This window comes from Hippopotamus amphibius, chromosome 5, assembly GCF_030028045.1.
Source record: "Hippopotamus amphibius kiboko isolate mHipAmp2 chromosome 5, mHipAmp2.hap2, whole genome shotgun sequence".
NCBI classification, from domain to species: Eukaryota; Metazoa; Chordata; class Mammalia; order Artiodactyla; family Hippopotamidae; genus Hippopotamus; species Hippopotamus amphibius.
In genome coordinates, this window is record NC_080190.1 from 68,233,890 (window position 1) to 68,258,422 (window position 24,533).

The following is a 24,533-nucleotide window of genomic DNA, read 5'->3' on the forward strand; positions in this document are numbered from 1 at the left end:
ATGAGCAGACTTTGGCTATGTTTAAAATGATGGGTAGAATCAGTTCCCATTTAAGGCTCTGAAACCTCCCCTGAGGCCCAACTCAAATTCTCTCATGTCTTCTATATGGCCTGTTTCTCTCTGTTAGTATCAATGTTTTCTTTTTATGTTTCACCACACATTACTTCTTTTTTTTTTTTGGCTGTGCTTTGAGGCATTTGGGATCTTAGTTCCCTGACCAGGGATCAAACCCATGCCCTCTACATTGGAAGCATGGCATCTTAACCACTGGACTGCCAGGGAAGTCCCACAGCACGTTACTTTTATCTCCTTTTTCGCACTCCTTTTACTACTTTGCCTTGTGTTAAAGTTCATGGTAGAGTAGAAAGAGCATAAACATTATAGTAAAAAAAGAACCTTTGACCTAATGTAAGGTTTTGTGATTCTCAGGAGAACCTGGGCAAAGCCAGAGAAAAGGCTGAGTGAAAGGAAAATTAAGGAATGTATTGTTCTTATGAATTGAAATTATGTATTATTGAAAAAAATGGCTCAAACTTTCTGAGTCTCAGTTTACTTACTTGTAGAATGGGAAGACAAAATAGAAACGCCTGTGGTTCTTGTGAGCATTATGGATAATGGGCAGGCACTCCGTAAATGTCAGTATCTTTCCCATTTCAGAGTTTCATGTCTAACTTCCCTGGTAGTCTCTAAGTTACTTTAGGGCAGGAAATATGTTTTATATTCATAGTGCCTTGTGCATAGTAGGCTCTAAATATTGTTTGTTTAATTTATTGTCCTGCTGTGAGAGTTTAGCACTAATATTTTCTATTTCTTTTTTCTGTCACCTTGGATTGAGATAAACAAGTTGCTTTCATGAATCTGAGGATTTAATTCTGTAGAATGCCATTATAATATGACTTATTCCATAGAGCTTGAAATAGTAAGGGTCAAATCATTTCCCTGGAAACTTAATTATATTCTATAAAATCTTATCAGCCTGTCTAATAGCATCATAGTCACAGTGGAATTCTGTTGTGTGTTTAAGATGGTGAAGTCTCTATGTGTAGAATTCTATCTAATGGCACACATTTAGAACATGGGAAATAAATGACATAAAGAGAGAGCAAATGCAAATGTCTTGCAAATGATATTACTTGACATTTTCAATCACTAATCCTCTAAAGTATGTTCTAATTTACAAAAATAAACCAAGAACTCAATTTCTTGTGAGCTCCTTTTGCTTAATTATTAGTAGCAGAAGAATGTTCTGTGATACACTGCAATTTGTCTCCTTTGTGTTTATCTAGTATCTGACTTAAAAATGAACAGAGCATTCTGATTCAGCAGAACTGGTTTCATAACTCATGTCTGTTATGGAGCAGAAATGAATAACTGTTTGCTGAACATGCTACATATGCTTTGATCATCAAAACATTCGTTTTCTTTTCTTCTCAAAATAAAATACCTGAGAGATCTTCCTGGCTGAAGTTTGCTGGGTACCTATTCTGCATAAATGTTTCTATAGAGGCAAGTGGCTACCTTTACATAAATTTGTTTCCATGATTGGGATCTGAGAGCTCTTTTTAATGCTTTCTCCTTATGATTTGAAATTATACATTCACTGCAATTTTTTTCTTTGAGAGTAGCAGTGTATCCTAAGACATGAAGAGTTAAAACAAATTTTTTTTTAATGCAGTATGTTCTTTTGTTAGAATGAGGACTAAACAGGCTTCTCATTCATGCAGTAGTGTTGCTTGTACTTAGTATACAGTTTCTAATTCTTTAAAACTGTGTCTAATTATTTAATTGAAAAGCAGTTAGCCAGCATCTGTTACCTCTGTATTATGAATGGGAGAAACCGAGGCTCAGTATGGACTATTTGTCTGTGTTAGCTGGTTAGGAATTTGAGAAAAATATGCTGCTATCCTAATGATTTCCTTTTGTTTTCAATTTCAGTTTCAGAGGACATTTGAGTCTCTGAAAAATGTTTCCAACAAATCTGACCTCCAGAAAACCTACCAGAAGCTTGGAAAGGAGCTAGAGAATCTGGACTATTTAGCCTTCAAACGTCAGCAGGTAGGATTCAGAGCTCTACTTGGTGGATGATACAGACACTTTAGTCTTCTCGTCTTCCTGCCTGTTAGAGGTTCAGGTGGGTCTGGGGAGACTTATCTTCTAATGTTTAAGGCAGAAATAAGTTGTGCTGTGTGGTGCTGACGTGCTGTATTCATACGGCTTCCTGCAGCATTCAGCATCGTCCTTGCTTTTAAATGTGCACTTTTAAGTGGAGGTTTCCACGTGTGCCCTTATATCTCTCTCAAAGAAAACTCCTGCTGGTTTGTGAAAGTTCAACTACCCTTTGACTAAGGATGCCTTAGTGACATAAAGGGAACCTCTTTGTGGCTTGAACAGATGGTTTTAATATTTGACAGGAGGATACGTGAGAAGAAAAACCACCTAAAGACCAAGAAAAAGATGTGGCTATATATACAAAATGAAAGAAGGGAGTCATAAATATGCCACATTGTTTGTTTTTTGTTTGTTTGTTTGTTTTTTAGTTTAGGTTTAGTTTTCTTGTTTAATCTCTGAAGATTAGTAAAAATTTGCTAAATATGTAAGGTTGAAGGAAAACATGCTTAACAAATGCAAGTCTTTTAGCCTCTTTTATAGGCCACAAGATAAATCCAGAGCCAGAGTAGACTTTTATAGGGTTGCTTTTAGAATTGATATTTTATAATATTAATTATCATTAAATTCTGTATGTTTGCAAGATACTGCCATAGTAGCTAGCTATTTTCCCTAAACTGGAAATTTTCCAGTTTCTTCAAAGCCACTAGGTGTCAGGATCATCAAGCTTTTACTTGGCTGAATGTTTATTCCAATCAGAACAACCAGTTAGATGTTTAAATTAGGTTGCATGAAATTCGGGAATGTGCTCAATGATGGATAGCGTCTAGAAAAATGACTAAGTGGCTGACTCACATGGCCAGGCACCGAGTCCATTACTTAAGAGTCTTTTCTTTAGTGTGGCAAAGGGTGTGACTCTCTTGACATTGCCTAATTCACAAATTTTGGATCTTCTGGAAGGGGGATTTCAAAGCAGTACTTCCTTTTATTTAGTTAAACCTCATATGGTCAGCATGGTATGGTCTAGAAATAGTGACTTGAAAAGAGAACCGTGTTCTAGACTTTGCTTTATCATTGTCATTACGTGGACATTTAACCTTCTCATGATCTTATTTTCCTAGGAGTTACATTTGTTTTGTAGAGTGTTCTGGGGCAAATGCAATATCTTTGCACATACTTTAATTTATATGAAAAAGGACACAATATCCATTTGCTTTATTTATTTATTTTTATATTAGTGATGGCCTAGGTATTAGCACATGTAATAGAAGCAGTCACAGTTACTGAGAGCTACTACAGTGAGCTCCCAAATGCTGCTGCTTAGTATTTTATACTGTGAGTCACTTCTCTGGCCTATGTAGTTTTTAGTACAGTTTTGTTTCCAAGAGACATATTTTACCACTGGGGGGTATTTGAGTTGGCAGGCAGTAGTCACTGTCCTCTTCTCTTATCCTTTCTCATTAGCACATGTTCAGTGATTAGATTCTTACATTAGCTAATTGTGAATTTTGAAAAATGTGAATGCTTCAAGGACAGAAGGGCATAACTCTGGGAGAATGGCATTGAGGACAGACAAGTAGATTGCATGTGTATGTGAGAAAAAGATGAGCATGTGGATATTTATCTATGTATACCTATGTTTGTGCATATATAAATCTTGTATCATTTATTAAATGACAACTGTATGCCACATAGTATGATTTGAATATTTATGGATTAGATCATTAAGTGCTTATAACAATATAATAAGATTGGCTTTATGAACACCATTTTACAGATGAGAAGACTGTTAAGAGAGTTAAGTAACTTGCCTAAGGTCACTGAGCGAGTGAAGCTGAGCTTCAAATAGATACCAGTCTGACTCTAAACCTGTGCTTTCTCCAGTATCCCTGCAGGGAGCCAGGCTGGAGGGATAGTAAAGTGAGGAGTTCTAGGCATGCTGTATGAAGACAGTTTTAGGAGAGGACAGACCTGGGGCTTAAAGAAACGTTTGAAAATGGGCATCTGATGAGAGGCAGAAGACAGGGGCAGCTTTCTCCTCCTCTCTTTCTCTCATGCAAATTGTTCAATATATATAAAAACACAAAAGAATTTTTGAAAGAATATCTTCAGACAGCTAAGAAAATGTGTAAAACTTTATTTTTACAGTCTTTGAATGTTAAATCTAGTAACCCTGGTTCTAGTGAAATTTATTCACACAAGGCAATTTTTTAAGCTCAAAAGGACAAATTCTTATGAAATGGACTTACCTGCATGCGTAGCATGCTGTCAGCCTTTTGTTTTACTTGATTCTGCTTTCCCCTATATCTAGTGATCATTTTTTCTATCGGGAAAAGATGGAAGGGGAATTGGAGTGAAGTGGTCAGAAAAAGGATGGTAGAGTAGAAAGAAAGTCACGAACCAAAAAGTGATAAAAAAGAGGCAAAGAAACTTATAGGGATAAGATAAGAGGGATAAGGTGAGGGAAATTAAACTGTATTTGATTTTATACTATATGCATTTAGTAGATTAAAGTATTGATATTTGAAGAATTAAAAAAATCTCAAATAGAAAAAGGGAGAAAAAGAGGATTACAGGAAGACATAGTGAATGAGGGAGGTGGCAGAGAAGAGAAAAGACAAACTTTGTTTCCCATTAGCTTCCAAATGTAGCAAAGCTCCCTAGAAATTTGTTATATTAACCAAGTTCTTCTGTATGAAAGCCACAGAGGAAATGTTGTGTTTCCTGGATGGGCAGGGTTTAAAGAGTCAGAACATTGGCTTTTCTCTGACTTGGTGGGATTTGTCTTTTATGTCCTATCCTACCCCCTGTAAAGTCCCCCAAACCAAACATGCACTAGTAAGTTTCTCCTACTGGAAAAGATTTAGGTCTCTGTAAAATTGCCATTCAGCGAGAAAGCTTCTGCCTTATAAGGCAGGATGCTTTGTACCAGAGAATTAGTCATGCTTTGTTCCCTGGTCTAACCATATTTATCATTTCTCTTTGTGACAGAAAGTAAGCTCTGTAAGGACAGGGCCTCGTCTGTCACCTTCAATGCTGTATCCTCTGCAGTGCTCATAGCAGTATCTGACCCATGGCTAATACTCAATAAATACTTGTTGGTGCTGTTATTGCTATGAGCAAGGAACCATGCCAAAAGTTTTGGCCTCAGATTATAGGCAATTAAAATTGATGTGTTTTATTGCACTTTTAAAATTCAGAAGGATATTAACCCTTAGGCAACCCAAACGTTGACAGATTGATCCTTGCTTTATGTATTATTTAGGTTTTCTTCTAACATATTTCATTTTCCATCTATTTCCTTAAACAAACACAAAACATCAGTGTTACCTTAACTATGAATTAGGGATGTACAGTGCACTGACTATAATTATTTTCTTGGACTCTTTCATTAGATTTTATTTTCTGTCCCTTTCTCTGACATTTTAAACATTATTTTGAGAGATTTCTTTCCCTGGGCCAGTTATATCCCGCTCTATTCTTTTACCATTCATTGAGGGGTGGGGGTGGGGGTTATTGTGCTTTCTCTTCTAGGTGTGAGCTTAGCCTCTCCTCTCCTCTTCTTTCCTCTCCTCAACTTCTCCTCCTTCCTCTTCCCCTTCTCTTTTCCTGTTTGTTTGTCTTTTAAAGAGTGAGTGCTTACATTTCAACTATTCCTTGGGCTATATTTTAGGTTGTGGTACAAGCATTTCTCCATTTTCCTAATGTCAAAAAGACTAATGTTAAAAATAGCTTTGGTTGGAAAGGGTGAGAGGAGGCTGTGATAGATGAGGTAGTGGGTTTTCCAGGATGAATCCTTCTGAAGTAAATGGATGACAAAGCCGTATTACCAGGAATCGGGAGACTTTTTCAGTTTTTACTGCATCTGGAAATGTAGTCTTAGAGTTTACTTGCTTAGATTGTTTGGTTTTTATCCTCTTGGTTGATGATACATAGGAATGCTAATAGCCAGCTGCAGCTATTATATAGAGCCCAGGTTTATGTATTAATTTGAGAGTTTATAAATCAAGAGATTTCCCTGGGGTTTTGGTTTTTTGGAATAAAATAAAGTTTGATATTCTGGACTCTAACTTTATTCCTTTCTCTCTTCTTCTATTCTTATAATATTATTATAAGAATATTATAAGTATTATAAATATTAAAATGCATATAAAGTAATAGCATTATAAGACACATCCTGTTTTCAGAGGCTTCTGAAGTCCTTTGATACAAATTAATATTGACATTATTGAGTTGAACATTGTGTAGACTAAAGCACATTTACACATTGATGTAAAATATGTAAAACTAAAACATTGTACTTCAGGTATATATCCATATTGGAACACATCATAATCCCTGATCTTCTTCTTGTCTCCCTGATCATGGCATGCTATTGCTTTCTGAACTTTTCACAAGGTTCATAAACTTGATATTTAGAATATCTAGCCTTTTTCTCTTTACTTATTTAACTACTAATCTTTCTTTAAAGCCAAACTGAAGCCTAGCCTCCGTCACAACAGTTTATCCTATAGCTTCCAATCAGGATGTAAACTCTTCCTTCTTTGCCATTCTTAGCTTTTATCCATGTCATACAACTTTGCTTCTGATTGATTACACACTTACTGAAGATCTATGTAGTGCAGGTTAGAGTTTGGGCTTTGTAGTCAACCAAATCTTGTTAGATTATTTGTACTGCTTTAGGCACTGCAGTTTCTTATTTTAAAATGTTAGGAAAATAATACCTAACTTATAACCCGTTTTGAGAAAACAATATGTAAAGTGCAAAGTAAATATGCTTTTAAATCCTTTAAAATACATAAAGGAATCAGTATGTAAAGGACTTAACACAGTGCCTAGCATATGGTTAGTATAAGCAGTAGTTAACATGTAGTTTAATATGCTATTAAACAACCAAGAAATCACTGAAGAAATCAAAGAGGATATCAAAAAATACCTGGAAACAAATGACAGTGAAAACACAATGACCCAAAACCTATGGGACTCAGCAAAAACAGTTCTAAGAGGGAATTTTATAGCAATACAATCCTACCTCAAGAAACAAGAAAAATCATGAATAAACAACCTAACCTTACACCTAAAACAATTAGAGAAAGAAGAACAAAAAAACCAGAAAGTGAGTAGAAGGAAAGAAATCATAAAGATCAGATCAGAAATAAATGAAAAAGAAATGAAGGAAGCAATAGCAAAGATCAATAAAGCTAAAAGCTCGTTTTTTGAGAAGATAAACAAAATTGATAAAACATTAGCCAGACTCATCAAAAGAAAGGGATAAGGCGGAAATCAACAGAATTAGAAATGAAAAAGGATAAGTAACAACTGACACTGCAGAAATATAAAAAATCATGAGAGACTACTGCAAGCAACTATATGCCAATAAATTGGATAACCTGGAAGAAATGCATACATTCTTAGAAAAATACAATCTTCCAAGACCAAACCAGGAAGAAATAGAAAATATGAACAGACCAATCACAAGCACTGAAATTGAAACTGTGATTAACAATCTCCCAACAAACAAAAGCCCAGGGCCAGATGGCTTCACAGGTGAATTCTATTAAACATTTAGAGAAGAGCTAACACCTATCCTTCTCAAACTCTTCCAAAATATAGCAGAAGGAGGAACACTCCCAAACTCATCCTATGAGGCCACCATCACCCTGATACCAAAACCAGAAAAAGATGTCACAGAAAAAGAAAATTAGAGGCCAATAGCACTGATGAATATAGATGCAAAAATCCTCAGCAAAATACTAGCAAGCAGAATCCAACAGCACATTAAAAAGATCATACACCATGATCAAGTGGGGTTTATCCCTGGAATGCAAGGATTCTTCAATATACGCAAATCAATCAATGTGATACATCATATTAACAAATTCAAGGATAAAATCCATATGATCATCTCAATAGACGCAGAAAAAGCTTTTGACAAAATTCAACATCCCTTTATGATAAAAACTCTCCAGAAAGTGGGCGTACAAGGAAGTTACCTCAACCTAATAAAAGCCATATATGAGAAACCAACAGCCAACATCATTCTCAATGGTGAACAACTGAAAGCATTCCCTCTAAAAACAGGAACAAGACAAGGGTGCCCACTCTCACATTATTATTAAACATAGTCTTGGAATTTTAGCCACAGCAATCAGAGAAGAAAATGAAATAAAAGGAATACAAATTGGAAAAGAAGTAAAATTGTCACTCTTTGCAGACAACATGATATTATACATAGAAAACCCTAAAGATTCTACCAGAAAACTTATAGCGCTAACTCATGAATTTAGTAAAGTTGCAGGAGACAAAATTAATGCACAGAAATCTCTTGGATTCCTATACACTAACAACAAAAGAGCAGAAAGAGAAATTAAGGAAACACTCCCATTTACCATTGCAACAAAAAGAATAAAATACCTAGGAATAAACTTGCCTAAGGAGGCAAAAGACCTATATGCAGAAAACTATAAGATACTGATGAAAGAAATCAAAGACAGTACAAACAGATGGAGGGACATACCATGTTCTTGGATTGGAAGAATCAACATTGTGAAAATGACCATACTACCCAAAGCAATCTACAGATTCAATGCAATCCCTATCACATTACCAGTGGCATATTTCACAGAATTAGAACAAGCAATTTTATGATTTGTATGGAAACTCAAAAGACCCTGAATAGGCAAAGCAATCTTGAGAAAGAAAGATGGAGCTGGAAGAATCAGGCTCTCTGACTTTGGTCTATACTACAGGGCTACAGTGATCAAGACAGTATGCTACGGCACAAAAACAGAAATATACATCAATGGAACAGAATAGAGAGCCCAGAGATAAACCCACACACGTATGGGCAGCTTATCTTTGACAAAGGAGGCAAGAATATCAATGGAAAAAAGACATCTTCTTCAATAAGTAGTGCTGGGAAACTTGGACAGCTACATGTAAAAGAATGAAATAAGAACACTTCCTAACACCATACATGAAAATAAACTCAAAATGGATTAAAGAGCTAAATGTAAGGCCAGACACTATAAAACTCTTAGAGGACAACATAGGCAGAATACTCTATGTCATAAATCAAAGCAAGATCCTTTTTGACCCACCTCCTAGAATCATGGAAATAAAATCAAGAATAAACAAATGGGACCTAATGAAACTTAAAAGCTTTTGCACAGCACAAGAAACCATAAACAAAACAAGAAGACAACCCTCAGAATGGGAGAAATATTTGCCAATGAAGCAAGTGACAAAGGATTAATCTCCAATATATACAAGCAGCTCATGCAGCTTAATACCCAAAAAGCAAATAACCCAATCCACAAATGGGTGGAAGACCTAAATAGACATTTCTGCAAAGCAGACATACAGATGGCCAACAAACACATGAGAAGATGCTCAACATCACTAATCATTAGAGAAATGCAAGTCAAAGCCACAGTGAGGTATCACCTCACAGCAGTCAGAATGGCCATCAGCAAAATTCTAGAAACAATAAATGTTGGAGAGGGTGTGGAGAAAAGGGAACCCTCCTGCACTGTTAGTGGGAATGTAAGTTGGTACAGCCACTATGGAAAACAGTTTGGAGGTTCCTTAAAAAACTAAAAATAGAACTGCCATATGACCCAGCAATCCCACTACTGGGCATATGCCCTGAGAAATCCATAATCCAAAAAGTAACATGTACCACAATGTTCATTGCAGCACTGTTTACATTGACCAGGACATGGAAGCAACCTAAATGCCCATCAACAGAGGAATGGTTAAAGAAGATGTGGCACATATATACAGTGAAATATTACTCAGCCATAAAAAGGAATGAAATTGAGTTATTTGTAGTGAGGTGGATGGACCTAGAGTCTGTCATACAGAGTGAAGTAAGCTGGAAAGAGACAAACAAATACCGTATGCTAACTCATATATATGGAATCTACAAAAATGGTACAGATGAACCCAGTGACAGGGCAAGAATAAAGATGCAGAGGTAGAGAACGGAGTTGAGGACACTGGGTGGGTCGTGAAGGGGAAGCTGGGACGAAGTGAGAGAGTTGCATTGTCATATATACATTTACAAATGTAAAATAGATAGCTAGTTGGAAGCTGCTGCATAACACAGGGAGATCAGCTCCATGATGGGTGATGACCGAGAGGCCTAAATATGGAGGGTGGGAAGCAGTTGTGGGAGGGTGGTGATATGGGATCATTAGTATAAATACAGTTGATTCACTTTGTTGTACAGCAAAAACTGGCACAACAGTGTAAAGCAATTATATTTCAATAAAGAGCTTAAAAAATACTCTGGGTGGAATCAACAGCAGAATAACTGAGGCAGAAGAACGAATAAGTGAGCTGGAAAATAGAATGGTGGAAATAACTACCATACAGCAGAAAGAAGAAGAAAAGAATAAAAAGAATGGTGGACATTCTCAGATAACTTGGGGACAACATTAAGCACACCAACATTTGAATCATAGGCGTCCCAGAAGAAGAAGAAGAAGAAGAAAAAAGGGTCTGAGAAAATATTTGAAGAGATTATAGTGGAAACCTTCCCCAGCATGGAAAAGGAAATAGTCAATCAAGTCCAAGAAGTGCAGAGAGTCCCATATAGAATAAACGCAAGAAGAAACACACTGAGGCACATATTAATCAAACTAATGAAAATTAAACACAAAGAAAAAATATTAAAAGCAGCAAGAGAAAAGCAACAAATAGCATATAAGGGAAACCCCATAAGGATAACAGCTGATCTTTCTGCAGAAACTCTGCAGGCCAGAAGGGAGAGGCAGGATATATTGAAAGTCTTGAAAGAGGAAAACCTACAGCCAAGAATACTCTACCCAGGTACAATCTCATTCAGATTTGATGGAGAAATCAAAAGCTTTACAGACAAGCAAAAGTTGAGAGAATTCAACACCACAAAACCAGCTTTACAACAATTTTGAAAGGAACTTCTCTAGGCAGGAAACACAAGAGAAGCAAAAGACTTGCAAAAACAAACCCAAAACAATTAAGAAAATGGTAACAGGAACATACATGTCAATAATTACCTTGAATATAAATGGATTAAATGCACAAAATACAGACTGGCTTAATGGATACAAATACAAGACCCTTATATATATGCTGTCTACAAGAGACCCACCTCAGACCTAGGGACACATACAGACAAAGTGAGAGGATGGAAAAATGTATTCCATGCAAATGGAAGTCAAAAGAAAGCTGGAGTGAAATACTCATATCACACAAATTAGACTTTAAAGACTATTACAAGAGACAAGGAAGGACATTGCATAATGATCAAGGGAGCAATCCAAGAACATATAACAATTGTAAGTATCTATGCACCCAACATTGGAGCACATCAATATATAAGGCAAATGCTAACAGTCATAAAAGGGGAAATTGACAGTAACACAATAATAGTAGGAAACTTTAACACCCCACTTACATCAATGGACAGATCATCCAAACAGAAAATAAATAAGGACACACAAGCTTTAAATGACACATTAGACCATCTCGACTTAATTGCTATTTATAGGACATTCCATCCAGGAACTATAGAATACACTTTCTTCAAAGTGCACATGGAACATTCTCCAGGATAGATCATGTCTTGGGTCACAAATTAAGCCTCGGTAAATTTAAGAAAATTGAAATTGTATCAGGTCTCTTTTCCAACCACAACACCATGAGACTAGATATCAATTACAGGAAAAAAAATTGTAAAAAATACAAACACGTGGAGGTTAAACTATACGCTACTAAGCAACCAAGAGATCACTGAAGAAATCAAATACGAAATCAAAAAATACGTAGAAAGAAATGACAATGAAAACACAATGACTGATAACTTATGGGATGCAGCAAAAGCATTTCTAAGAGGGAATTTTATAGTAATACAATCCTACCTCAAGAAACAATAAAAATATCGAATAAACAACCTGACCTTACACTTAAAAGAATTAGAGAAAGAAGTTAAAAAAAAAAAAAAAACGCCAAAGTGAGTAGAAGAAAAGAGATCATAAAGATCAGGTCAGAAATAAGTGCAAAAGAGGAATGAAATTCTAGGTGGATAATAACTGACTACATAGAAAAGAATCCTGAGCTTACTCTGGAACTCAAGAACTCTGAGGGACACAATATAGCAATGTAGGACTCCTGTGAAATCAACACTTAGCAAAACAAAATGCATAGTTGTTAGGCTTGTTGTTTTTGTGCTGAAGAACATAGAATAGAGAAGTTGATGAATTCAAGTAATAGTCTTTAACCATGTGAAGACTTATAGCAATAAAAATGTTATGGATCTTTTAGGTTAAGGGGATATACAATGATATTGCACTGGGAGTTGCTTATCTGTAAGGACAGTGTAAGGGAGAATTAACTTTCCATTTACGTTAACACTAAAATGAAAGTTGTAAATATATTTTACTTAAGACCTTTAAAAATAAAGTATATATGCATCTGGTATTATTTATATATAGTCTAAGGAAGAGTATAATTGGGGGCTGAGTGAGTGTTAAACTGCGTAAGGTGCTAAACTTCTAGAATGAAAGTTCTATAAGCAATAGATTCACTTCAATGGCCTTTGTTAGATGAAACATGTTAATAGCTCAATTGGGAGAAGATCCTTCCCTTCTTTTTTTTTTTTTTGAAAGGGTATTTTTTTTTTGGGGGGGTACACCAGGTTCAATCATCTGTTTTTATACACATATCCCCTTCCCTTCTTTATATTGTAATTAATCCAACTCTCTTAAAAGAGTTCTGATTGAATTATTCCTTTTAAGAATTAGTGAACCAAAGACTGCTACAGTAAAATATTCATGTCTATTTTAGATGGTATTTCTGTTTCTTATTTGCCCAATCAATTAAAATGATTATTTATGCCATTTATAAAACTGTTTCTGAAGATACCAAAGCATTTCAGACATTGTTTAAAAATTACACAGATATTAAAAATGTTGGATTATAATACTGTATACCACAATAAAGTTCAAGCCAAACCAAATGTGCTTTATTCTGTCCACTGAATGTGCAATTCCATTTTTATTCAGTTGCACACAGTTGTTTGTTTCACAGGAAAAAAAAAGAGAGGGCATTACATTTATTCTTCAGTTTTCTGATGCAGACTGAGAGAAGAAGGTTGGATACATCATTCAAGGTCATCCTGAAGCAGTAACAGATTCAGAATTAACATTCACATTTCCTAATTTCTAGCTTATTGCAATAGCCATCCAACCATTTTTACTCCTTCATAAACTGTGGATTTTTATAGGGTGATTTCTTTTTCTATAGTTATAGTCTGAAGTTAAAAAAGCTTATGGATTTTTATATAAAAACCTCATCCTTTATTTAAAAACAAATGATCAAAATGATGCATATTATATATTTGTTCTCCTAAAATTTGATTTCCACATTGCATACAGTTAATAGTCATGACAAGTAAGTGTCGCTATTAAATTAGTAAAGTAAAAACATTATAGAAAAGTCTTTTAAGTTCTAAGGTTTGTTATTCTATTTCCATCTGTTGTTTCAAGGGTTTAGTTTATTGGCGGCAATTAAGTAGAAAGCTGTTGAATCAAACACATACTAGCTGATTTTCATGCACCAGGAGAGATTTATTAATTTTTTTACAAGGTTGTTTGCTATATGATAGTTTGTCTTATGGGAAGCTTATAGCTACTTTGCAGTGGAGAATGCTTATTGAAATAGTTAATTCTTTGTTATGGGTTGTTTTCAAAATTTGTAACTCTGATAGGAATTTTAGAGGTGGTAAAAAACTTTAGTATTTGCATCAATGTGGCAGTTATTTGTGCATGTCTTATATTGACATACAGGTCCATAAGATTGTCAATAAAAGTTGGTATTGATGAGAAATAAAAGTTCTAGAAGAGTTAACTCTGAAAATGGTATCTTTGCTAGTTTGTTTTATAGCTTGAAAATGACCTCTGTGTACAAATCAGATAACTTTTCACCACTAGGATTATGACTTCTGGTGGCTTAAGATGAAAACTAAAGAAGATATAGAAGAATCAGTGAACCTTAAAGGAGCCTTTAGAATTCATCTAACTCAACTGTTTTATTTCAGATGTGAGAAAAATGAGGCCCAAGGAGATTAGATGCCTTGTACAAGGCTATACGCTTGGCTAATGGCAGAGCTGGGACAATGACAGGAAGTGATATTTTCTTTGGTTCTTTTCTGAGTCCTTTAGCATAAGTCAGCCAATTGTATATTGATCCTTTGGTATCTCTGGTTTGTATTCTGAATGTAACTATAGATGCTTATAACATCCATATATATGTATAAGCTGTATTAAACACTAAAGTGCCTATAAATGGAAATCATTCAGTAGTGCCATTTTTTAAAATGAAAAAATGCAATAATGCTAAAACATTTTTGAAGAGGTAGAAATTATATGCATCACCTGGTTCAACCACTTCAATACATGGATACACAAATAATACAGAAAACATCATTTTGTTCTTTTCTATTGTATAGGAATTTTCATTTCTTTGGCAATTTCTAGATCCTGTGTCTTCTAAACCAGTGCTTCCTAAACTTTAATATGTGTACAAATAACAAGGGGAATTTTGTTAAAATACAAATTTTGATTCAATAGATTTGAAGTGAGACCGGAGAGTCAGACAAGCTCCTCAGTGATACTGATGTTGATGGTCCATGGACCACACTTTGAGTATCAAAGGAGTTTCAATAATAAATTGCAGGAGAGCATTATTTCAAATTGTGTCTCAAGAGTCTTATATAGTCCCTGGAACATAGTAAGTACTTAATAAATGTTTTGGATTTGAGTTATTATCCAGTAGTAAGATTTGTGTCTATATTTGGACATAGAAGATATTGCTATCCTACTATAATATCCTTTATCACAAATTTTATGGTTTATTTTGATGTTTCACTGTCATGTGAAAGGATATATTATGCACATATGTACTGTGTTTTTATAGATTACATATTTCAATAGTTGTAGAAGTTGTTCTTTGTATATTTTTGCTACGAGTGAAAGATTGAATATGAGAGCAGCTGAGTCTAAGGTACAGGAAGCTGAAGAAGAGTAAGAATATATCAGTAGTATTGTAACCCTGCTGTGTTCATTGTGACTTGGCCAAACTGACCATAAGACCAGCTGGTATTGACTCAGCAGCATTTGTTCCAGAAAAGCAAGCTTGGTCACATATTTACTATGCAACTGATGAAAATTAAAGTCTCAAACACATTCTTGTTAAATTTGTGTATCCAATTTGTGTGTCTCTACCTGAGTGTACAATCAGAAGACATCACAATGATTGTTACTGTGTCCTTGTCAGGGAAAAAGATTACTGCTATAGCTACAGTGGTCCATGTTAATAGTAGTGCCTGGAGCATGCCTAGAGCGCTACTGGCTAAAATTCAAAGGAAGTATTGATGCTGCTTAGATGAGGCCAACAGTTCTGCTGACAGCAGAGATTAAAACACACACACACCAATCATGCAGCCTTTTGTAGATGTTAAGCTGTTTGTAAGGGGCTGATTGCCTGAGGGCTAATTTAATATGTAATGAGAAATTCAGTTTTTCCTTTATTTTTTAAAAGCGTACTCAATTTTTGTTCTCTAAAATACCATGTTTGGATAGTTTCATTTGCTATTTAGGAGGAAGCTAGTCAGCTTTTATATTATTTCTCATGCTCCAAATGTGACAGCAGTAGAAGCACATGCTGAAATACATCTAGGTGAGGGGAAATATCACCAGAAGATGGAGCAGCATTGCTGGCTTGCTTCACATTTTGCTCAGTGATTTAGAAGGCTGTGTATATGTATAATACGTTTTCTTCCATGCACTCTGGTTTCAAATGACAAAAAAAATTAACCTAATTAATATTCTTCAAAGTCATATTACATTTTAGATAGGCTATCTTTGAATTTTTTCAATTTAAACAGCTTTTCTTCTATGGGCAGATGATACTTGTATTCACTGACCAAGTTAACCATATTTTGCTTCATATTTTTAGTATCACCTAGGGGATTTTAGCAAGATGCCACAGTCAACCTATAATTTACATTGTATTCTTCTCTTAACTGTATTTTTATGAATCTAATTTTCTGTCTATTGTAGCATACAGCATTAATACATGCTAATAGTCTCTATATAAATGCTGCCATATTATTATAGCATCTGGTTGTGCCACAGTTAAGTATTTATCATCTACTCCATTGTAAAATCTTTGTTCCAGAGGAGTTGTATGAGCCTATTAGATATGTACACAATTAAGTAGGTAATGATCTTTGGCCGCATCCATAGCTGACCTGTGGTTGGTTTTCCAAGTGTGATGCTGATTGTTTATAGGAGTTCCTTAGATTAGGGGATTAAACTGTTTTCATTATTTTGAGGGTCCTTCTTGTGCTCTGAATTTAAGTTACGTATTTTGTTGTAACCTTACTTTTTGCTTAATGAAGAAATTATAGTATTTCCTCACACTGATTTAGATGTTAGTGTTTATTGTGCTAAGCTCTCCACTCAAACATTGGGACTTACTGAAGCCTTTCTTGGTACTTTCATTGGTGCAGAATGAATGGTCCACCAAATGTTTAATCACAGATAGTTACACATTTATGTCTTCATATTAAATTCATATTTGTAAAACTAAAGATAATTCAAGGTTAGGTCATTTCCCCAGCTTCAATGTTTGAGTCATTAAGAATAGTTAGGATACTTTTGAAAATTTTGATAACCATCATCTGTGAATTTAGAGAAATGAAATGTGGTAAGTTACTCTGGAAAATCTCCAAGCTTTGGGGCTTTTTTGTCAGTTTTTGAGTCCAAGTTCAAAGATCATTTTCTCAGGATTAAGGCATCACTTCTCACTTTGGATCAGAGCAGCAAGTCCTAGGGGTGTGAATAAGAAAACTTGTGGCAAGCAGCAGTTGCATTTATTGAGAAAAAGTGGATAGAAACTTTTAGCTTGCCTCTTGCTCTCTCTAATAAAAACACATGTATATTATGAAGGTGAGTCAAAAATTATCCGCACTCCGGTTATCATAAAACTTCTGTTGGCCGCACTGTCTTATCAGCACTTTCTGTTCAAGGCTACTGTCTCCCCAGTCACTGCTGTGCAGATGTGAATGTGTTACATCAGTTCATTTGCAACTGCAGTGTGAGCAAAAATGGATGCCCCACTTGTGATTTGCTTGAAAGAAGAGCAGCGTGCAGTGATTCGTTTTTTGTGGTCTGAGGGTGTACACATCTGCACACTTGTGCCCACATTGTCGATAGTCTGCAAAAACTTCATTTTGAGGTGCATCCTCCCTATAGTCCTGATCTTGCTCCATCAGACTGTCACTTGTTTGGTCCCCTGAAAGCAGCCCTATGAGGACAAAGATTCACTTCTGGTGAAGAAGTGAAGACAGTGGTGCATTCGTGGCTCACAGCTCAGCCTATAACATTTTTTAACAAGGGAATAAGAAAGCTTGTTGACAGATGGACAAAGTGTATTGAAAAGCAAGAAGATTATGTTGAAAAATGGTGTATTTGTCTTTTTCTAAAAGTTAAAGTAAATTCTACGGCCAAAGTGCAGATCATTTTTGACTCACCTTCATATATAGTAGAGTAGACACAATTAAGTTCAAAATAATAACTGGGGAATGATGTTTATTTTACTTAGGATGCGGGAAACAGTAAATCTAAAGACTAAGCTGAAGTAAATGAACTAAGTGTACCTGCACTTTGTTTTGAACTTAGGAGAAATTACCTTTTTGGAATATCTTTGAAATCTATCAGGAAACATTTTTTTTTCTTGAAAACAGGGAGTATATAACTCCTGGCTTAAGATACTTAAGATATTTGCCTTTTTTTTTAATGCTAAAATAATGGGCTAGACTTGGATCCCTGAAAGAGAAAATAAAAGTATACTAGCAGTAGGTGTTTATGAAGGGAAGGAAGCAAATTAGATTCTGTATTAAGTAATGTATGATAAGTAAGTTACCACTTGTGAATGTGTGGTGCTCATGAGTGACTTGTATCAAAGGCTGTACATTTTCTTGTGCTCCAAACATTTGGTTCTGCAGATATAGAGAATATCTTAATAGATTTGTTACTCTGTAGTCTCAAGAGAATTTGAAGTGGTTTATGTCTTACCCTTGATGTAAGAACCATTTGTGCACATTGCTACTATAGCAAAGTAGTGATTTCTTAGTGTCACAAGGATATAAATATGAAAAAAATTGAAGATGAGAATTTTTGAGAATGTTTGTATAAGTGGAATAGATGTTATCTTCCTACACTTTTAAGGTATTTCTGTGTCTGGTTCTGTATGAGACCTGAGGTCAATGAACACAGTCTAAGATCCTGGAGTAGACTAAAAAAACTGTTGGTGATACTGAAGAGCATAGGTAATTATGAGTATTTTTTAGGATAGATAGATGAGAATGATAACATTATTTTTATGAAATTTGGCATTAAAACATTTATTTTGAAAACTAAGAAACTGAAAAGAGCATTAACACTCTAGAATAATGAAAAAATAGTTAAGATTGTCATGTTGCATGTTGAAGGTGAAATGATTAGTCTCTATGAGTCCTCTGAAAATAATGTGTGTATCAGAGGAATAATAGACACCAAGAATAATGTATAGCTTATTATTTTTAATGAAAATTATCATCCACATTTCTTATTTGCTATATCTGATTGTGAACTGTATTCCAAAATTGATGGAATTAGGACAGTGCTAAGAATTCATTTCATTGAATCATGTATAAGCAGTTAAAATTTTTTCGTAACAGATAACCATGTTCTCAAAACAATAACTCATTTCATATCTAGCCATTTGAATTAACTTTCTCCTTAATTCAACCATACTCTAAAAATTGGCTTTACAAAAGGTTTCTTGGGCCAGGGCTGGAATAAACAGGGAGTAAGAACCTCCTGCTGAAAAGGAAACTCAAAATCATTATGCAGTGATTTGGGAAGTTTGGATTTTTTTTTAAAGCAAATGCATTAAAATATAATGAGATAATGTATTAAATCATATAAAAACCTTGAACTTGGGTTCAGTAAAGGCAGAAAGTACTTTATTATTTTTAAAAATTTATCTTCCTCCTAAGCACTAACACAAGCCATATATTCATGAATAAAATCTCTACCAGTGTGTGAGGCTACTCTGTTAAAAATAAAAAGGCATATATGAGTCTGTCACCTAGCAAGATAAAAGCCATGTTCTTTATGCATTGAAACCATTTTCTACTAGAAAGAGTTGTAAAAATATAATAGAATTATAAAGAAAGTGAGTTTATGGAAAGAGGATAGACTCTTGCCAGCATTATGTAAATATTTTCTACTGGGGTGCTCTGATGTAAGAAACATACTGTACAACATTTTACTTTAATAAAAAAATAGGTGATGATTATTCACAAAATAGCAGGGGGACTTCTAGTGCACGTAACTGTTCATTTACAGATTATTGACAGAGAAGTTGGAATGTTAGGAGACACTGCCTATTTGACACTCTATAAGAATAAAAATTTCCCATCTCTGAAGCTATGGGAGTGTCTGCTACACAGGTTAGTTCTTTAGCTTACCTAATCTCACAATTACCATGTGACAGGAATGTTATTAAAGGGTTATGACCTGTTCCCTGTAATAATGGTTGAAAACCGGTTATATTTTGATAATGTCCCAGGTCTGTTGGTCCTAGTCCCTACCACCTCTATCCTTTCCCAATTCCTTATGAAAAAGACCAAAATGGAACTCCTAATGCTTAATGTGCAGGCAGTGGGATTTTTCTGGAGGGAGTGCGAAAGGCACACTTTTTAACAAGGAGGGGTGTGGATGAGCACATTGTAGCCATAAGTGGAAAATGAGTTGTTGGTAGGGGAACTAGTGGTCTAGAGGGCACATGGTAACTGATACAGGAATATTAAGAAGGGAGATTGATATGGAAATGTTAGAGTTCAAGGTAATATGGAATTGGGGGTACTTTCCTGGAAGTAAAATGCAAGCTTGTGTGGCATAATTTTACTTTGAGATGATAATTATATACTTTTTTTTTCTATTTTCTCTCCTGGACTACCCATACTGGAAGGAAGTTTCAAAATAAAGTCTACATAATAAAAATTTGCAAATTCTTGATATCTTGTAAGGAGAGGCAAATAGTCATAACAAAGTTGTATTTTCCTTTCTCTCCTGCCACCCTAGGAAACACTCCCCAAGCTGGGCAGAAGGAGGAGAATTGGAGTAGAACAAGCTTAGACATTGTTTTTGCTCCTGTCTCCTACCACTGTCCACACTACTGACCCATTTTGCCAGGGTGGGAGACATGATATAACTTGTTCTGCTGAAGTTTGGGAGATCTGAGATGACCAGTGAATCACAGATCTAACCTGAGAGTAGAAAGGTTTCTGGAGATCTTAGGGCAGAGTGAGTGTTTTCTGCCATGTTGTCAGCCAGAACTTGTTTTCAGTTCTGTATTAGCGTGGAAGGACATCAGGTAATTTCCTTGGGATCAGAGTGTGGAGCAGGATTCATCTAAGAGAGGGAGTCAGGGAGCTTGGTCACTTGGTGGCAACAAGGGAAGCAGACAGAAGAAGGATGGGTGAGGAAGTGTGTAGCTTGACCTCAGGTATCACCAGTGCTGCAGGATGCAGGGGGAACTGAGAGAGCTACTGACTGTGCAATTGCCGTACGAATGAATTCTGTCTAGTGCTGAAGACCAGGTGGACGGATTTGCATCAGGAACAGGAGGCCTGTGAAGGACCAAGGCAGATCCAGATGGATGTGTAGATGGCTGTCTTCCCAACTGTCCTGTGTTGGCAGCTGAATGAACCCTTCTGTGGCTTAGACTCATCCCCAGGGAGGAGGAATCAGGAGAAAAATCTGAGACAGCAATTTAACTTGAATGTGATTGAATTATAAAACTAAACAGATTGAGAAATCACTGAAATGGGCTGAGTTTACTTCAGATGGATTAAGTGAAATTTCTGCCCTAAGCAAAACAGGGATTGGAGTAATAAAATTAAATGTATTATAGAAAAATTTGTCAATTATACTTCAATAAAGCTGAAAAAAACCCCACAGTTACATTTTTGAACCTTTGTGTTCATGGTTGTGAAATTTGTATTTGCTATAAAGTTCCAAATCCAGAACTGAATGAGAGAACATTGTTATGTTTGGAAATACAGAGGAAATTTAGTTGGGGGGTAAGAGTGTGTGTGTGTGTGTGTGTGTGTGTGTGTGTGTGTAGCACCAGAGGCGTTATCATTTACTTTGGTTTTGTATTCCACTTCGGTCATAGCCAGCTGGGAGATGAGATATCATTTCAGTTGGGTTGCCAGGTAAAATATAAATGTCCAGTTAAATCTGAATTTCAGATAAACAACAAATAGTCTTCTAGTATAAGTATATCCTGAATATTGCATGGGACCTACTTATCCTAAAAAAGTATTCATTATTTGTTGGAAACTGAAATCTGACTACAAGTGTTTGAGTTTTTATTTGCTGAATCTGGCAACCCTCCTCTTTGGTGCACTTAGCCAGTGAAGGAATAAAACTGTCTTGCACTTTACTCCATCAGTCTGTGATGTTTGACAACAGGTGGGGGCTGCACAACAAGTGTTAATATTACATTCCACAGAAGAGGCAATTCTTGGTTCATCTTGATGAGTTGGGCTGGCTCTCTGAGGCAGCCAAATCAGGCTGAATAGAATGGAAAAGTTTAAGAAAATTGTAAGAAAATAACCTATTTAGTAACTTTTTCTAGAACACACAAATAGTAAGTGGCAGAATCAGGTTTTTCTGGGTCCAAATGGCCTTCAAAATACAAATTAAGCTTTTAAAGAACTTCTTAGGAACATATTTATTGTATAAAGAAAAATATTCTTAAAATCAGAGTGGTTTGATAGCTGCTACTGTCTTTTCTAATGTACTCTTCCTTTATGGTCAAGTCTATACAAAGAGCCTTAGAAGTCTTTTCCAGGGATCATGCCTTTGAAATTAGTTGAATTATTTTAAAGAAATCATGGGATGCTACTTCTTTTTAACTTAGTATTTTATTCAAAGGATGTTTCTGAAATTAAACTAGTGGGAGTTTAGCCAAAATAGTGCAGTGACACAATGATGTCATCTAGAAGAATGTTGTACTGAGTTAAATAGCTCTAATTATTAGCAACTTTAAAATCATAAATCAATTAAAAAAAAACCAACTCACTTCTCTACTTCAGTGAAATACAGTTTGATTTTGTGAAGCATTTCACCTAGTTTGGATAGTTGGCTTTCAGTAACTATTTTGAGATCCCAATGTCACAAGTCTTCTTTCTTTACACTTAGTTCCCTCTTGTGTCCCAGAATAATCTGGTGTTCTGGATCTATTTCCTTCTGTTCTCTGAAGACCTTGCTCCACTAAGAATGCCTATTTTATCTTTAGTTTCAACTTTCCTACTCATTTCCGCCCCCCTAGCATATTAACCAGCTAAATTTTGGCAAACAGCAACTACAATGGCAGCCTTCATTCAAAACAGTATTCTCTCCAGTAGCAGTTCTGTCTCTCTTCTGTTCCTCAGAGCAAAGTTTCTGAAAGATTTTAGGTGAGTTAACCTGCTTACTAACTACATCATTTCTTGGACAGAAGTGAGGGAACTGAATATTTCCTGTAGCTAATTATTATTAACTGGTTATCTGTTCTCATTAAGTATAAGATACCATAAAAGTCCCAAAATTGACCATGAAAATAAATGAAAACAAGTAATGTAAATATAGGTTTTTTTTTTTCAAATAGGTGTTAGGCCTATAAAACCAAACTCGTAATATAAAGCTATGCTATAAATATTCCCTTCATGATTTTTTTTTTCATGGGTTGTGCTAGGTGATGCTTCAGGAAATAGAAGACAAAGAAGTGTGGCCTGGAAGGTCCTTCTTTTCTCAGTAAAGCTACCTTCAGAAAGTGCAGACATTTTTATTTCTTCAAGAATTTTCAAACTGCATTCAGGTTTAGGGCAATCTGTTATGAACATTTTTGTGCATTCCCCAGACAAGGTATATAATACCTTTTTTTAACCTCCAGTTTACCTTTTATTTCTCAGTAATCTGGTTTCTGCCCTTTAGTTACACCAACACTGTACTTAGTATGATCACTGATCCAACTGACATTTTTTGGACCTTTTAATTTAACTTCTATAAGGAGCTTAACACTAACTGGCCTTCCTTCCTGTAAATCTTAATTTGCTTTCTTTTTTTTTTCCTTTCAAAGTTTCTTCCTATTTGTCAAATTCTTCCTGGGTAAATGTTGATGCTTTCCAGAATATGATTCCTTTTTCTTCCTCCTCATTTTTCATTTTTTCTATGCCCACTGTATACCCTATAAAGTCATCTCAAATATACCCATAGACTTAATAACTATCTAATCTGATGACTGGATGATTCCCACATCTTCATTTCTGCCCCATATATTTCTCTACAATCTGGACTTTATCTGGTTACTTAATGGGCTTTTCCAGCTCGACATGTCAGAAACTGACTATTATCTCACCTTGTCCTCCATCCCTATGCCTTCTTTCCACTTGTATTTCCTACTTTAGCAGTTACCTGCCAATTGATTTTCTTGCATTCAGTTTCACCCCTAATTCAGCTTATATATTGTTGCTGGAAAGATTATTTAAAAATGCATATCTGATTATGTCCTCATGTAAAATCCTTCAGTAGTTCTCCATTGCCTTTATAATAAAATCAAAATTTTATGAGGCATTTAAGACCCTTCCCTTTCCAATAAGAGCCCTGTTTTCAGCCGTATTGGAATATTTATTGTTCTTCGAATATATCACATTTTCTCTGGCTTCATGCCTTTGCATATGCCCTTACATCTGCATGATTACTTTCTTCCCAGAGTCTCCTGGCCTGGCTCTTACTTATACTTCAAGATGCAGATTTGACTGCTCCTAATTTGGAGTAGATGCCACTTTATGGTGTTTTGAAAGCATTCCATGCATACTTTTATCACATCACTTGTCATACTGTACTTTGTTTAGTTTTCTGTCTCCTTTCACTATATAATAAGCTCTTTGAAGTCATAGAGAAAATTCTTTTCTCTCTGTTCCCCAACACCTAGAACAGTGCCAGGGACAAAGTTGGTCTTAACATTTTAATGTCTAGTTGTCAAATGTACAAGTTATTGCATAGTTCTGTGTATATGTATCTCTCTTTCTCTCTCTTTTTTTGGGGGGGTGGGAAGCCTTCATAATCTTCTGAGGCTATTCAGTTCAGTTTGGTGTATTGTGTTATCATTTTCTTTTGCTTCACTATTGTTTTTTTGGGGATATTTTCATCAACTGAATTATTTTGGTTCTTATTTACATTTTCTTGTTATATTAGTCTTTTATACTTGTAGATTGCTTGAGCCTCTGCATTTCTGTGATGGTTTGGGATGATTTTCAAGATTCCCACTTCAAGCTCTTC

At 35.4% G+C, this 24,533-nt stretch overlaps 1 protein-coding gene across 1 annotated transcript in view; it reads left to right on the forward strand.

Moving 5' to 3' along the window:
* CTNNA3 (catenin alpha 3) overlaps positions 1-24,533 on the forward strand; it is a 1,725,716-nt gene that overhangs the window by 173,562 nt on the left and 1,527,621 nt on the right. The window contains exon 5 of the mRNA XM_057737480.1: positions 1,936-2,055. Within this exon, the coding sequence (XP_057593463.1) occupies positions 1,936-2,055 (120 nt within the window). The remainder of the gene's footprint in view (positions 1-1,935; positions 2,056-24,533) is intronic.